The sequence below is a fragment of the Fundulus heteroclitus genome, chromosome 10, assembly GCF_011125445.2.
Source record: "Fundulus heteroclitus isolate FHET01 chromosome 10, MU-UCD_Fhet_4.1, whole genome shotgun sequence".
Taxonomy (NCBI): domain Eukaryota; kingdom Metazoa; phylum Chordata; class Actinopteri; order Cyprinodontiformes; family Fundulidae; genus Fundulus; species Fundulus heteroclitus.
The window spans coordinates 21,361,205-21,377,651 of record NC_046370.1 but is presented as its reverse complement, the minus strand read 5'-3'; the positions used below and the strand labels follow the sequence as shown (position 1 = coordinate 21,377,651).

The following is a 16,447-nucleotide window of genomic DNA, read 5'->3' as shown; positions in this document are numbered from 1 at the left end:
CAAGCAAACGCTCACCTGCAGGTAAGGTCGGATGGCTTTCAGGCAAGCCTCCGGGATGTTTTCTTTGTTGAAGTTCACCAGAGAGTCCAGGAAGGTGTCCACCTTGGCCATCATCACCTTGGCCGCCTTCCAGCTGCGATCCTTCGGGACTTTGCCGCCGGGCGCCGTCAGGACCATGACCGCCGCCGTGACGTTGGTCACCGCCGCCACGGGAGAACCGAACGACTTCAGCTCGGTCAGGTTGTTCTGTGGGGGGAAAAACGTACGGGGGAACATCGAAGGCGAAAAGAGGAAGTCTGTGATTTAATTGAGTTTGAACAGCCGCACAATCTCTCAGGTCTTCTGAGGGGGGGGGGAGAAAAAAAGTACAGACAAAAAAAAAAAGGAGGGGATTAGAATAAAAGAAGAAGAACCTGGGCTGACTTTGAGGTGACAACAGAGAATTCTAATTAAGGAATCTTGAGAGAGCTGTGAGCAGTGATTGAACTGTCTGTTCTGCTTGTTTGAACAGAGAGCACCTTTTAAACACAGAGGGTGTTTTGGAAAATCCCCCAGCCAGCTCTTAAACCTGCATGGGATGCGAGGATGAAGTAAAATGTCGACGAAACATAAAGACAACATTATTCTAGCAAAGACCTGGCTAAACCCTGTGATTTAGCAATCTCTTTTCTCACCAGTCAAGTCCACTAAGGCTGGGAAACAATGGTTAAAAAAAAATAAAAAATCAAATAGAGAGCAAAGAATATAACCCTTTTTAGAATTAGATACAAATTAAGAAACATATAAAGGGGGATGGGAGAAACTAATGCAGATAGGAACTGACTTTATTGAGGGTGTTAAGGGCATCCTGAGCTGCTTGAAGAGCTGGTTCCGCCTTGGCTAAGTCCTCCTCACAGTCTCTCTGCTTGCCACCGACCACCACAGCAATAGCCGCCACCTTTCGTTCCTCCTCGTCGGCCATAGCCTTCTCCTTTGTAACCTTCTCTGTTTCTATTCCAACCTCCTGAGGGCAGCACAATGGTTTAGTCAGAGAATGAGTCAGCTTTGGTATATAATGTAGAGCAAAAAAAACAAACAAACAAACACCACAGACAAGAAACTGTTCAACTGTTAGGAAGTCATTAAAAATTGAAGCACAACCTAAATGGCATTAAATACGCTCTTACTTGGATCAGCTTGTCAGCATCTTCATTCTTTTGCTTGAGTTCCACTTCCTGAGCAGCCAGCTTGGCTTTGAGGTCATCCACCTATCAGAGAGGGAGACTCTGTAGTTCAGGAGGTGAGAAACACGCGACTAATGGCTAATACTATAGACATGGTAGTTGTTCTGAGTGCAGATTCTTCCATCCTAGCTGAGGACGTCTACACCTTCAATGATTGACGCCCTCCTTGCCCAGGCTGTCAATTTAGGGAACGGACCAAGTCTTGGCAGGCTTGAAGTCGTGCCATACTCTTTCCATGATGACCGAAATTCACATGGTTGGCTAAAGACTCGCTAGATGTTCAACTTAGTACCTGTCTTTATGAGGATATTCCACTGAAATGTACTGAAACCTATTTTGAGGTGTGTGATCCACAGCTCTAAGAGACTTAGACTTAGACTTAGACAACTTTATTTGTCATTTTGTATGCACAGAGTGCGTACAGAACGAAATTTCGTTTGCATACAGCTTGAAAAATCACTGTAAATTGCAGTAAATTTCAGGATAGAGGTGCAGCAGTGATTTATGTAAACAAATGAAATGTAAACAATGCAGGGTACAGGTGTACAGGTGAGTATTATTAAAACCGTGCAATATACGAATGTGGTACAGAGTCCATTTGTGGCTTCAGCAGTTCAAAGTCCATTTTGACCACAAGGTCTGAGGCCGTTTAGGCTGGATGTTGTAAATAAAACAGAGGCATCTGTCACAAAGATTAGATGCACATGTAGAAACGACAGACGTGGTTAATACAATCGTCTTTGTCAAAAAGGTACGCTAAACTGCTTTGTCAGGTGAAAATATCAGCACTATTTTCTAAGCGTGGGGCGAGTATAACCTGATCCGTAATATAAGAGGTGGAATCAACAAAACAGCAAAGCGTAATCTATTTCTGGTATTTGCGGGTATCATCTTGTAACGCGCTGTAGCAAATGAGTCTGTTATTATCTCATTTAAACTCTCGTGCGCTTTAGGGGGACTGATTGTTTATTGCCTGTGATTGTATCACCACCGGGATGTGTGGAGAATACAACTGCTGACAAAGCTCAGCAGCCGTTTAACGGAAATCTAAACATCTCCTTAGTTGTTCAAAGCCGCGGATATGATTCTGTGAGTGGGAAAGCCGAACAAATAAGCCCCCACAAAGTGGCCTAAACCTTTTGATGATAAGATTTCTGCGCCGGTGCTGGATTGTGCCATGTGACCTTTAATCCATTATGTAGAGAAAGTCTTTCCCTGTCCAAGCAGATAAAGCGACAGAAAAGATGAATGGCATGGATTTCTGTGGGGGGGAAAAAAATAAATAAAATAAAAGCTTTAGGATCAAGAGCTGCTATCGGCCCAAACACACACGCACACACACACCAACACGCACACATGAACAGAGACCAAGGACGGTCATAAAGAGAAATTAAAGCTGTTGCAAATTCCCTATAACTCCCAAACAAATAGGGCTCGGCATCGCTGTCCGACTCTATCAAAATCGTTGCACTGGGGAAATAAAAACAAACTGTTTTTCCAGCTTGTCTTTCAGCTAATTAACCAACTGGAAATCAGGCCGGAGGGAAGACAGCCATTTCGGCTCGCTACCGTTCCATGCAAAAGAATTGGTTGAATATTAGACCATCACCAAGTGAGCCATCAACATGATGAATAGGCAGTGGGGGGGGGGGGGAAGGGAGGAGGAGGACGGGGGAACCAGGGACACACTAATTGGTGGAGGACATGGGTGATACAGCTGAGCTGTTTTTTGTGCATATATGCTGCAGACAGGAATCCGAGCAGAGAGAGAGAGAAAATGTGTCTCTCTCCTCCTGACCGTCTTTATGAGACAACCCACACTCGGTCCCCGCTGCTGTACATGTAAATTGGAACAACCGTTTCTTAAGGCGAGTGTTTTTGATACCACGGCAACAGACTCAATGTATTCATCCATGTGTGAGATAGCTCACGGGCCTAAACTCAGCAGAGGTTGAGATTTCACAGAGAGCCCTGCATTGTATGTATAGTTTCATTCATGAAACAAAGAAGCATCTGCCGGCTTTCTGCTTCTAACCTGTAGGGTAGAACCATCCGATGCATCGCTCTCTGCAAAAAGACCTGTCACGACTGCTGTCGCTGCAACGTTGACTTAGATGTGCGACACGTCTATGTTGAGAAAAATAATACTAAAAGATATTACTTCCTTTATTTTTACAAAAAAACAACAACACAATGTCACATGTTTGAATGAAAGCTTGTGGGGTTCAGAGAAAGTATTAATTAGTATTCTAAGAGTGAACTTAATCCAACCAAATCTGTATGTGAGCACATTAAAAACAATCAGTGTGGCCCAAAGCTCACTGTATTGAACTTTGGTGTCATCTGGTTTGTAATCTATGGAGTTTAATGTGACGTTAGCCCAACCACAGCTTCAACTCTTATATAAAGGCTTTGTTCTGTTTTATGTTTTAAGCAGGCCCACTCCAAACTCACTCATCAATGTCTTGATGGAACAAGAAATGGCAAATCTAAAACTGTTCCAAAACAGTAGATTAAAACAGAGAGGTCACAGGAACAAGAGAAATAACTTAATCTTGGCAAGGTTGCTTGTACAGAAAAAAATACTTTCACAAGTGCATTTGTTTTTTTGAAATAAATTATTCTCAAAGGTAACACCCAGGTTGTTTGCAATGGGATTCCCATGGTCTCCAATAAAAAAAAAAATAGTATATAGTTTCTATGATAGGTTTATGGAATAAGAATCAGTAGTTTATTATCCTTTTCCCCCTTATATTAACACTCCAAACAATATCCACCCCATCTGCTGCCTTTTCATTCTGCTCAGCTCAAACTCCACCCCTAACCATTGCCTGATCTTACCACCTAGACCGAACTCCACCCTCATCCGTTGCCAAATATTCCTGCCCAGAATAAACCTCACCTCCAACTGGTACCTTGGCTGCATCTGAAGTGTTCTAATAGCTCCTAGCTCCTGTTCCTTGACCTTTCATGACGTCAACATCAACTTTCTCGTGAGTCGGGAAGGAGCTTCGGACTGCTGTGCCGATTTCGGACGGCCTTTAACTCATACGCCATTACGCGACTGAAACTTGCATGGATGATCCAAGTCAAATCTGGGGATAAAGGATCAAGTAATGACAGGATGGAATGGCAGGTGGATAGATTATCTTCAAGGAATGTACAAGATCAGCAACAATGCTCAGGCAGAAACTATGCTAAATTTCTACCAAGGGGTCTGGAGTCTGCCAAAAATAAACAACAAACACCATTACACCATCACTGGAACTATTGATGGTGTTTAAGCCAAAGTAATGGTAATGGTTAGTTTTTCAAGCTACTTTAACCTTTCAGACATTATGCAACAGTCTAGCCCTCATCCTCTATTCTCCATATCAAAAAGGCATTTTTTGTCCACACAACTGCATATTGTCCCTTTTTTGCACCATACTGTGTAAGCTTGGGACATGGGTTTGCGGAAAAATTTCAGCTGATAAGCCTTTTCATAAATTTTTAGACCAGTCCACCTGGGTCCAACAAGCATGCCACATACAGTCACTGAAATTCCCATTCTGGTGCTCGCTCTGAACTTTAGCAAGGCTTTCTTATATCGTCCAGATGCCTATATATACTGAAAGACTGGCATGTGATTAGAAAACTCCATGTTTGTGTTAACAAGCAATTGAACAGCTATACTGAATAAGGTATATAGGGGGTGGTGAGTATCTATCTATCTATCTATCTATCTATCTATCTATCTATCTATCTATCTATCTATCTATCTATCTATCTATCTATCTATCTATCTATCTATCTATCTATCTATCTATCTATCTATCCATCCATCCATATAATAAAAGTAGATTAACGGAAAATTCAGCTATATTGACATACAGTATATGTAATCTGAAATGTGGAGCAAAAACCTATCTGGAACAAGATTGCAAATAATGTTCAGTAAAGCTGTAAATATGCTAAGTGATTAAAGATATTACATTTTAACATTTAGCACCATTTCATAGACTACATAAAGTAATGTGGAGTAGTTTATATGAAGGTGTGAGAAAAGAGCTCTGAATTTGAAGTGACTCTATTCTTCAAATTCTGTGTGCCTTGAACCTAGAAAGAGCTCTTCCAAAGGTTGAACAACGGCTGGTTGTAACTTTACTTGCCTCTTTATTAAATTTTCTTACAACTCATACACTTTTGATGGCATTCCATCTTTTATAGCTGTTTGTGGTAAGTCTGCCAAATCCAAACATAAATCAAAATTAAAGAAGCCTAAGGCACCACGGCATCCGCACAAAGAGGAGGAAAAATAAAATAAACTATTGTCATCCCAAGGGAGATTGTGACTCATAAAAAAAGATACAAGACGGCTCACAGTGCCTTGCACACACACACACACACAGACACACGCACACACACACATATAGAGTGCTTGCTTTAACCCTCTTGGTCCTTGTTTAGCATGACCACGGCAGCCCCTGATGATCCACGGCTCCTCTTGTGCAGAATGTTAAATAACAATACTTAAAATAGGGCAGGCATCGGCGCGGTTGCACTAACAGACACAGGCTGCATTAATGGTGGCCTGCTGCTGTAAAGGGTGTGCTCTCTAATTAAAAAGGCTCCTCAGATAGCATAATAACCACTATATATAATGTATTTGTGGCAGCTTAGTTCTACAGTAAATAGGAGACGGGAAAACAGAAAACAGGACACTCTGTGGTTTTCAGCACCAACGTCACTTATGCGCACGGGGTGTTTATGCGTTTATGTGTGATTTTTTGTGCGGGTGGGAATGTGTGGGCCTGTTTATGCAAAGCAGCAGAGATACATGTTATGCCAAAGCGAAACTGTGTTTGTGTAGTGGGCCCTACATTAACTCACAGAGGATAGTGGGCCCACTATAATTAGGACCGCTTCACACTCAAACTTTGCATTCCATTATTCATATAGTTTTCCACTGGCAAACTGTAGAGATGGTAAATATTAGAACAAATGGATCCAGGTGTGGATATTAAAGATCGAAACATTACCTTATGCAAATGGTAATTTCATACAACTAATCCTGCTGTCTTCACTGCAAACAGCTTTGCATATGTATGTGCTGTGATGTTGCAAGGTGCATAGATGCTAGATAAAACAGCGCCTTATTTAGTCACATTATGACCACACATATATAACACTGCACAGCTCCCTCAACCTAACGGTCCCATGGGAAAGCATTGCTGGGGTAAGACCATGCTGTGATGCTATGATGCTGTGATGCATATATATATATATATATATATATATATATATATATATATATATATATATATATATATATATATATATATATGTATATATATATATAACTTCAAAATTATACCCTACTTTGTTTTGGTTAATCATAATCCCAATGAAATACACTCAGGTTTGTGTTCGTGACATGAAAAAATGTGCAAAAGGTCAAGAGGTCTAAATCGTTTTGCATGCCTTATTTGTCTTTTTGCCAAGTTTCCTTTTAGAGTTTACTGGCCCATTGACGTGCATTTACAAAATCAAAATAAACCAAGAACTGTCTGAAACTCACACTAAAACATTATTAATGAAGCATAGAAACATGTTTAAAAAAAAACTAAATCCAAATTGCAATGTCCTGTATGATTCTACCCTTAAAATAACTGCGGAACTGGTGGATTTATTTCTCAATACATAGCTGCAAAGCTATTCTCGTGCTTGTGAATAAAGACAATTATGCCAATTGAGCTGTAATGATTAGAACGAGATGGAATAAAAATATAATCATATGTGTAATTTGCTAATTTGTACAAGCTTATATAAGCATCTGCGATTGTGTGGAGTCCATTAGTGCCTTTGGCATGGCTGACTTGGATGTGTTCAGGTACCTTGGATGCAGAGGAGTAAATTGGAACTTTGGAGAGACATATGCTGATATGTGAGATATCCAGCATGGCTTCTACAGTGTGCGTGCTTGATTATGGTCCAAAGAATTCAAATAGCAACCGCCCAACGGGCAGGAGAAATCCTGTATTCAACCCAAATAGACCACTTCCATCTGCACCTCAGTAATGGAAATTGTATTGGCTTTTGTTCTTCTGGGCACAACGCCCCTGATTTTATTGACAGCTCACCAAGGTGTTCAGTTTTCTTAGCAACATTCAATTATAGAAACGGATTTCCATTGCAGAACTGCACCAATTGCTATAATTTATACATTCAAAATATTATGGCAAAAATGGTTGTTTTTCTACTTTTCCTTTGGGCACACAACATAAATAACATAATTCTAGATTGTTCTTGAAGGGCAGTAAAACTGACATTGATGACACTGAAAATCAGAAATTTTAGATCTTCAAAACATACCAATGAGTTTTGAGTTATTTACCTAAAATGAAACTGCCAATTTTAAGTTTTACCGACGTTATTTACCGGCTTACCCTGAGGAAATATGTCATTTCGTGGATTTGAGACTTTTCAGGTAGCAGGGACTGTTTAGGTCTATGTGCCAGTTAGGTCAAAGAGCAGAAATCCCCTGAACAAACTGCTGAAATATCAACAGAAAATAAGCTAAAATACTCAAGAAAAAAAAGGGGGGAAGTAAATGGCTTCGCAAAATCTAATTCCATCATCAGTTTAGTTAATGCTTTTGTCATGAATCTGGGTGTAATTTTCAACAACAATCTCAAATTGGATAATTGGTTTAGAATTGTTCTAATACATTTTAACAGTTTTTTTAATTCAAATTTAAAATTTAAAAAACAGTTCAAAATGCAGCATAAAGCATGAACACTTACAGTTCAGCCTGAAATATTTCATAAACCTGCAAGATTAAGATTTAAAATGAGTTTTCACTCAGCCTGAAGGCTTATGTCTGTATCTCTCAAGGGATTAAAAAACATTTCTGTTTTTCATTGAACTTTTAATAGATAAAGGCACGTCAACATTAATTGTATCCTTCTTAACATGAAAAATGTTTGGCATTACCGCAAGAATAGACCCTTTAATCATTGTTGACCAGCATTGAAATGGTCTGCTGGTATTTTGATGATTAATCTCTGATGATGAGCTTTGAGGTTGGAAGGCCTCCCAACAATCACTTTAATCATTGGGACGCTTCACAGATTCTCTATCAGTTTTAAACAAGGACTATAACTGTGCCACTTAATATTACTTAAGATTATTTTAAATCTGACTCTGTGGTGAATTTTGTATTTTTTTTTTTATCTTTGGGTTTGATCACTTTCAGAGTTTTATAAAAACAGTATTTGTCCATCGTGTGGGCACCAACATCGGTACACCTTTTAGAGTACTTAAGTCGAAATGTAGCTCGTTCCTCTTCCAAATGAAAAAGGGGTTTTGTTTTGCAATAGTTGCTCCAAACCTGCAGAATTTACATCTCCATCTTAACACAGTTTACAGTTAAATATATGCAAAAGACTAATCTCTTTTTTAATACAGCATGTTTACTCTTTATCGTCTTAGACGTTATACTGTATGTCACTGTATTGCTTGGTTAGATTGTTCTTAAATATTGTTAATAAAGCAATTTGAGCTGAACATGTGACGTTAGTTCCCCTACGAAATAACTTTAGAGCAGTTGCAGGCTTGATTGGCACAAATCTGAAAGTCGGTGCTTGTGTTTCACGTCCTTAGAACTGCAATGCATTGAAGTGTCACTTTCTCCCACATTGACAAATGAAAAGCGCACTCTTAATCCTCGTTATTCCTGACACCAGGGTTGTAGGAAGGATTGTGGGTGAAACGTTTCGGAAGACGGTGCGGGTTGCAGGAACGAAGTGTGTTTTGGCTGCTAATTGTTTGTAGCAAGCTTTTTATTCTTTCAGGGAAATGATTTAAAGTTTTGCTCTGAAGTTTGACGTACAGATGCAAACGGAAGGCAGTAATTGCTTATGCTTCACTGTTGTCCGTTTGGACCTTTTGGTGTATTGAGAAGTTTCTGTTAAAGCCAAGACGAATGTGCTTGAACAAATCACCTTGCTGTCTGTTGGTGCTTATCACTTTTACTTTCCAGTTATTTTCTCTCTCTCTTACTTTTTTTCCTTGCAAATGCCAGATATCAACATCATAGCACTACAGGCAATTTAAATACTGCCAACCGTACTTGTACCACTTATTGACAAGCATAGGGCTTAAACTTAGTTCACCGAACAAAGTCATGGACATACAGAACAAGACATTTCTGAGCAAGAAACCTAAGTTTGATTAGAACTATCTCACTGTTTTAATACCACAAGACCTTGTCCTATAAGATCTTGTTACACCTCTATTGTTTAAGGTCTGAATTAAAAGCATGGCCAAAGTCTCAGGGCCTTCCGTCACTGTCAGCTACTGCTTAGCACCATTGTGCCTTAACTTGTGAAATTCCTACTTATGACCAACTAATGCTAAAGCTAGGCATTTTGCAGTTACAGCCTTTCTCCACCCATCACTGGTCTGCTTGGGGACCAAATGATGTCCAAATCCCAACAATTCTCGCTAGGTTATTAATTATCTACTTTGAGGTTATATACAAGATGTAAATACCTGAGCAGATGTGCTGCTGAGCTTCTGGAGGCCGTTCTCCAATCGCTCCATCTTGGCAGTGAGCTCTTTGCTCCGCTGGCCCAGCAGACTGCGGTACAGCTTGATCTGCTCCAGGAAAGACTTCGGCGTGGTGTAGTTGTAGCGGCGCTCGTTAGCCAGGTACTTCTTGGACGTCTGATTGACGCTGGTGTGGACATAAGCCATGAATCTGCTCACCGACTCCTTCACCTGAGGCTGCATGATTGTAGAGTCACCACTTAGTTCACAATGAAAGCAAAGGACTGTAGATTGCAATGAGGGGCAATAAAAGAATGCGACTTTTGTGGCCTTCGGTCTGTGACTGTAATTTAGGGTGCACCGAATGCCAAATTAATTTCATTTTCAGGGGTAAAACTTCCTTTTTTATGGTCAACTTTTTCCGTGAATGTACTGTGTTTCTTAAAGCGGGAGTTTCTCTCACTTCGACATTCTCCACCTCCTGCAGGAACTTCAAGCTGACTGACTCCAGCGCCTCCTGTGGCCACTCGTGGAACCAGTCGATCGCCGTGCAGTTCACCACTGCCGGGAACTTCCTGCTCCGGACCCTGAGTTTACTGCCGACCGGAGAGAAGCACAGGGCGACCTGCAAGGGACGGCAACAAACAACGGGGGGTTGAACTCAAACACACGGACAGATCCGAGTCACGCGGTTGTTTTGGTTTGGACGAACGTCGATTCACAGCAGACTTGCAGAAGAAAGGCGCACTCAGACGAACACGCCTTTACGGTCAAGAGGGGCGACGGAGAACTGTGAATTAATTATCTGCGGCTCCATCATTAGGCAAATAAAGCTTCCACCAAGTATGTGGATTAAAGGGGTGTGTTGAGCTGTGGGATATGTCAGACTGATTTTCTCTGCTGGAGACTAACAGCTGGCTTGTTGAGACACTCAGCCAGATGCTCGACATTTTCAAACTGAAGAAACAAACAAGCAGAAGGCTCACCCAGAGACACGGCGGATGGTAATCACTCAAGTCAGAGGCAGAGAGAAAAAACAAAATGCTGCATGCAGCAAATGTTAAGTTTAACTCAAGGCTTTCTTGAACATCCTAAATAAGATTTCATTTCTCTTCTTTATATTATAATATGATATTTGTATGGCTTGAAAAGAGGTAAAAAAAGAGGAGGTTTCAGTTGAAAGGTTTAATTAACCCTCATAGAAAATTCAGTGAACCCATTTATAACAATATCTGTGGGATCAGGGAGAAATTTAATTTTAGACGAAATGATTAATCAGGAGGTGAGAGTCAAAGGCCTCGACCCAAGCAAAAATATGCTTCCTTTCTTTCCACAGAGTGTTTTTTTTTTTTTTCTTTAGTTTCGTATGATTCTACCTTGGACCGCTCTCCTGGGGTCTGCTCAGTTTGTTTCTGCTACCGAATGTGGATTCTGAGGTGTGTTTGGAGTCCTCCCCATGTTCCCCAGACCGTTATCTTCTTTTCTTCCACATTTCTCAGAGGGTGTGATATTTGATCTGAAAATGTGTTGGTATTTACTCAATGCAATCTTTTCTCTGCTAAAGAAAAGAAGTGTGAGTGAACCTGGTTGCTAAAGAAGACCATGGAGCGCATGATCACCCCAACATGCAGTCCAATAACAGATATATTTACATAAATGAATTATTAACAAAGGTTACTTTGTTAAAACATAAAGACTTCACTCATTGTCTACCTTAGTTGGCAGAGAACACAAACACACACACATACACATATATATATATACACATATACATATATATATATATATATACACACAGAGATAGAGAGACAGGAATAGAGACACAGAGATAGAGAGAGACACAGAGAGAGAAGAGCAAATATCGAACAGTAGACATAAGAGAGAGTAGAGAGAAGAGAGAGAGACACAGATAGACAGAGACAGAGAGACAAGAGACAGAGATACATAGAGACAGAGACAGAGAAGATAGAGACAAGAGAAGACAGATGAGAAGAGAAGAGAGAGAACAGAAGAAGAGACAGAGACAGAAGAGACAGAGGAGACAGGACAAGAGAGAACGAGAGAGAGAGAAAGAGAGACAGAGAGAGAGATACAAGAGATAAGAGAGAGAGGACAAGAGTAAGACATACAGAAGACAGAGAGAATAGATATAGATAATATGAGAGATACATAGATAATATAGATAGACAGAGAGCGACAGGACGAGACATACAGTATAGATAGATAGATAACGAGATCGTAACAGTATATATGACATACATATACTACTATATAGTACTATAGATATATATATATATATATATATATATATGTATATATATATATATATAAAACATTGTCAGAAGCTCTGCTACACAGATTTCATTCTCGAGATGTAAAAAATGTTGAAGTGCTTTTAGGTATTTAATCAATTTGTATACTACTATGTTAAAGACCACAGAGAAAAGCTGAAATTAAATGAAAAGTAGTACTTTTTCCCCCAGTGGCTACATGAATAGGAATATTTGCTGCGTTACTACCTTACATATTAAATATTTAATACATAAATCCACAAAAGGGGATGCTACAAGACTAAAGTATAATTATTTTCGATGTTTATTCAAATGAACAAGATTCTCCCGCTGTTTTTTTACCTACAGAAAGCTGCCATGTAATCAAAACACCCTTCTGCACGCTTACCGATAAAAACAGGCATAAGCAGCCCAAGCGAATGGCCTGGTTTAAATGTAACACATACGCATACAGACGGATACATAACTTATGCAATTTGCAAGGACATTTTACAGCTAGAACGGACATCTGAGGGTTTGAGTGGAACGACTTGAGTTGTCAGACAGTTTCCAGAGTGTTTGACAGCTAGTGAAAACACCTGGGTGAAGGTCACCAAATACAGAGGATGCCTCTTTGAGGCTTTAGATAGCATTAGATAGTGAACCTTTATGCGGATTTACAAGGGCGGTCATATTGTGCAAATGGTCAGCATGTGGAGTGTCCAGACGTCACAGTCGCCCTATGCTGGAACCATGTGAGAACACACACATACACACACACACACACCTGAATCATTTACATAACCAAATGAATCAAATACATGTGTACCAAATTAAGCCAAAATTAGATGTGAATCGATTCTTCTGGTTATTTGAGTCACTGATTGTGTGTCAGGGGTTGACCGCCCATGAGTGCAGACGATCCTTCTCCCCCCCTCTTCCCCTGTTAACCCCCTCAAACCCATCCCCATAGACCGGGAGCCGCACGTCAAAAAAAAACTTCCCAAAGCATGTAAAATCATGGCCTAGTTTGGCAATTTGTGCTCTAACGCACCGAGCGACATGCCGAAACACACCCTCAGCACATTTCATGCAAAAGATTGAGGCTTGCCAACATTTCTGGGAAAGTTCCCCTTTCCACCCAGACAAGCAGTTTAAATAGAAAGAACGAAACAGTCAGAAATCCACTCTTTAGAAGATTGCCCCGTGGGATTGGTTCTTTATTTATTCACTCCCCAATCTTGAGAGGCTTGTGCTGGGAGCGGGTTGGTAGGGGTGTGGGGGGTCGGGGGGTGGGGGGTGTACGCTATAATAATGACAGGATAAGCAGCCCTCTGGAATCTCTCCCTCCCCAGGGGGAACAAAGCGACGACAAGCTGGTGAAATTATCTGCAGCTAAACGGCAGCCTTTCTGCGCACACTGATGATTTATAATGACGTCCACCGCCCCCCCCCCCTCCGACGCATTCAAGTTCATCTGAAAGTGTCAGGGAAGAAAATTGTCTGGGGAAAAGCTTTCCTTTCCTGAAGCCAGATGTTTATCTAAGTTTGAGAGTTTTTATTTATTTAGGGACGGTGAGCTGGGGTGTGAGGTGGCAAGCCGTTGCTACATTAAGAAACGGATGGAGATCAAACACGGGCGAAGCTCGGCGCGGAAGATTAATGCTCGACTCTCCCCCTGGAAGGGAGCCGCCGAGGAACGGTTGTTTCGAGATGATTGCTTTAGAAATTCACAGTAGCAAACAGGCGAGCCTTTTTTGTCCTATCTGTCTGCTTCACCTTCAGCTGCCTGCGAACGCGGTCGATGAAGAACTTCCAGCAGTTTTCTCGGGTATCCATCAATCCGGAGCTGCGGACCTCTGGCCTCACGCTGCCAATGATGTTCTCCACCTCGTCGTCTGGGAACAGGTCGGGAATCTCTCCTGGAATGAATAAAACGAATCACATTACCCCCTCCTTCTCCTTAATGTGAGCTTTAGCTGTCTGAGAACTCTGAAAAAGTTTCTTATCTTGTTGGGATCTGAGCTGACACCGAGCACAGGGACTCTTAAATCAAATCTAGCTGTGGTAATAGAGGTGACGACTGCCGGAGATCATGCGGAGGACTTATGCTAATACAAACATCTGCTTTAAGTCGCAGCTAAAACTCGAGCAACTGATGAGCGAGGAGTGTGCAGACGGACGTACCGGGGTTGCGCGATAAGTCAAAGAAAACTCATCCCGAGTAACTTAAGGTGCTTTAATCGTTGTTTCACCGCGTAGCCGCTCCCGGCTTCAAGCTCGTGTTTGATGTTTAGGCAAAATAAAATCCTTTTTAAATAAGCTGTATCTCAATGCCTTATTTCCATTTACTTTTAAAGCATCGGAGGTAAATATAGTTGAACCTGTGATGTCAACAGGAGGTTAACCCGTTTTTGGGATAAATATATGAACTCTGAGCCCGAGTTTGGGGAAAATATTAGCTAAAGAAATCTTGCAGCAATCAAGCATCAAGTCTCTCGAGGTTTGTCTCCACAGGGTTGGAATAGGTACGCACTAGGATCCTTGCTAATTCTTCATGGCACACCTTCAGTTTGAAGGGTTGCTGCTTGAGCTCGGTAATATGCCCTATGATGGGTCAAGGTCCTGGCTTTCCTGCACATCCAAAAAAAATAAAAATAAATGTTGTCCCCAAAACTCTCTAAGCCTCGCTATAGCTATGTGGTAATTGTAATTGCACTGCTGGAAGGTACACCTCTGTTCTATTCTCATCTCTCTGTAAAACCTATTTTCCCCAGTCTTTAAAAAAAGAAAAAACATTTCCAAGGCATGATGCTGCCAGCACCTTGCTTCACTGTGAGGACGATAAGACATGCTGTGTTTTCACCAGGCATTGTGCTGCCTTTTATAGCTTAACAGCCGAATTTTAGTCTCATCTGACTGTGGCACCTTCATACTTTTTCGGCAAAACGTTACTAGCGCTGTACGGGTTCTAGATTGCTATGCTTACTTTTTGCAACATTGTTTCTGGTAGCTGTTATTGTACAAATGCGGATTTTCATATTAAAACAGCCATTTGTCAGTTTTTATGTTATTATTTGGTTTTTAAAACATGTTTTTCTTATTATTTAACACAGTTAATGTAGGGTATTATTTAATATAGTTCCATCATTTGTTGAAATTGGAAGAACAAGACAAAGGGAGATCCAAAAATCCAGGTTGTAAGAAAGCAAAACGGAACGGCGTTAACACATTCACAACCTATTATATGTTTCAGCATCATTTAGACCGAGTTCAAGACATCATTTTTTTTTTGTAAAGTAATGGGAGCAGATGACAAGGAGATTGTTGAGAGAGAAAACAAAGACCTGCGAGTCAAAGGCTTGCTTCCAAAATCCATAGCCTGCTAGCCTGTTTACTGGCAGCTGTCTGCTCTGCCTGGGAATACAATGTAGGGATTCCAAAATGCTCAGTGACTGGTTTCCAGTTTCTGTCCGTTAATTTTTCATATGCTGTAAAATATTACTACATGTTCTTGAGCAGTGCTCTCCACCGGCTTTTTTTTTTTTTTAGAAAGCTTGAAAGGCTTGCAGAAACTGAATTGATAATAGCTTCTTTTGGCCCAAGGCCCTGACCTTGAAGCAGCAATGGACAATGAGAACCACATGCAAAAACCTGCCAATGCCTTTTCTGAGAGGTTAGTGTCCTGTTGTGTTACATGTGTATTTTGTAGCATACTAAAGAGCAGTGTTCCAGGGCCACGGGTATTTTAAAAAAAAATGTCATATGCTGCTGACACCCTGTTTATAGGAACTAAGAGAAAAAGTTGTGGCCAATGTTTCATAATGTTAATAGCTGAACAAGTTCCATTATCAGTCGGTTGGCATTCTGACCAATAGTACAGGACTGAGGCTGCAAGCATCAGTAGGGAGGAGCTAGTATATCAAATTGTCCAAGGGTTTTAGAAAACAGAAGGCATTGTGGGGAAAAAAAGTGTTTTGAATTAAGTACACCTTCTGTACTTGGGGTGATAGATCTTTGGGAAGAGAAAGGGAGCGATAAATGAAGGAAAAGCTGAAGCTCCTAAAGAGCGAGAGTCGGCAAACTTGTGTCAGTTGTGTATATCGCTGTGCTAGATTCTGAGGGTGCAGCCACCTTTGGGTAAAGGTCAGACTGGGAACAAAAAAGAAGTGAAAGAAGTTATGTAATCAAAATTACTGAGTTACAGAACTTAATTATGTTTGCCCTGAAAGACATGGTTAGGGAGTGGTTTTCATTGTACAGAGAAAATATCAATACAATAAATTGCATTCATCCATTTTACAAAAAATTATACGTTACTAAAACAGTTATAAACACAGATATGTTCCTTTCTTCAGGATCTGAACTATTAAACAGTAGGGTTTGATCTTCCTTGCAGTTCTTCACAATCTTAGAGTCAAA

General features: G+C 40.7%; 1 protein-coding gene across 1 annotated transcript in view; it reads right to left on the bottom strand.

The window, feature by feature from the left end:
• The window catches only part of LOC105920222 (dynein heavy chain 9, axonemal), a 211,752-nt gene that overhangs the window by 83,966 nt on the left and 111,339 nt on the right, over window positions 1-16,447 (bottom strand). Inside the window, exons 47-52 of the mRNA XM_036142589.1 lie at window positions 13,805-13,947; window positions 10,219-10,380; window positions 9,759-9,992; window positions 1,167-1,247; window positions 824-1,003; window positions 16-246 (exon numbers count right to left, since the gene is read on the bottom strand). Of these exons, the coding sequence (XP_035998482.1) occupies window positions 16-246; window positions 824-1,003; window positions 1,167-1,247; window positions 9,759-9,992; window positions 10,219-10,380; window positions 13,805-13,947 (1,031 nt within the window). The remainder of the gene's footprint in view (window positions 1-15; window positions 247-823; window positions 1,004-1,166; window positions 1,248-9,758; window positions 9,993-10,218; window positions 10,381-13,804; window positions 13,948-16,447) is intronic.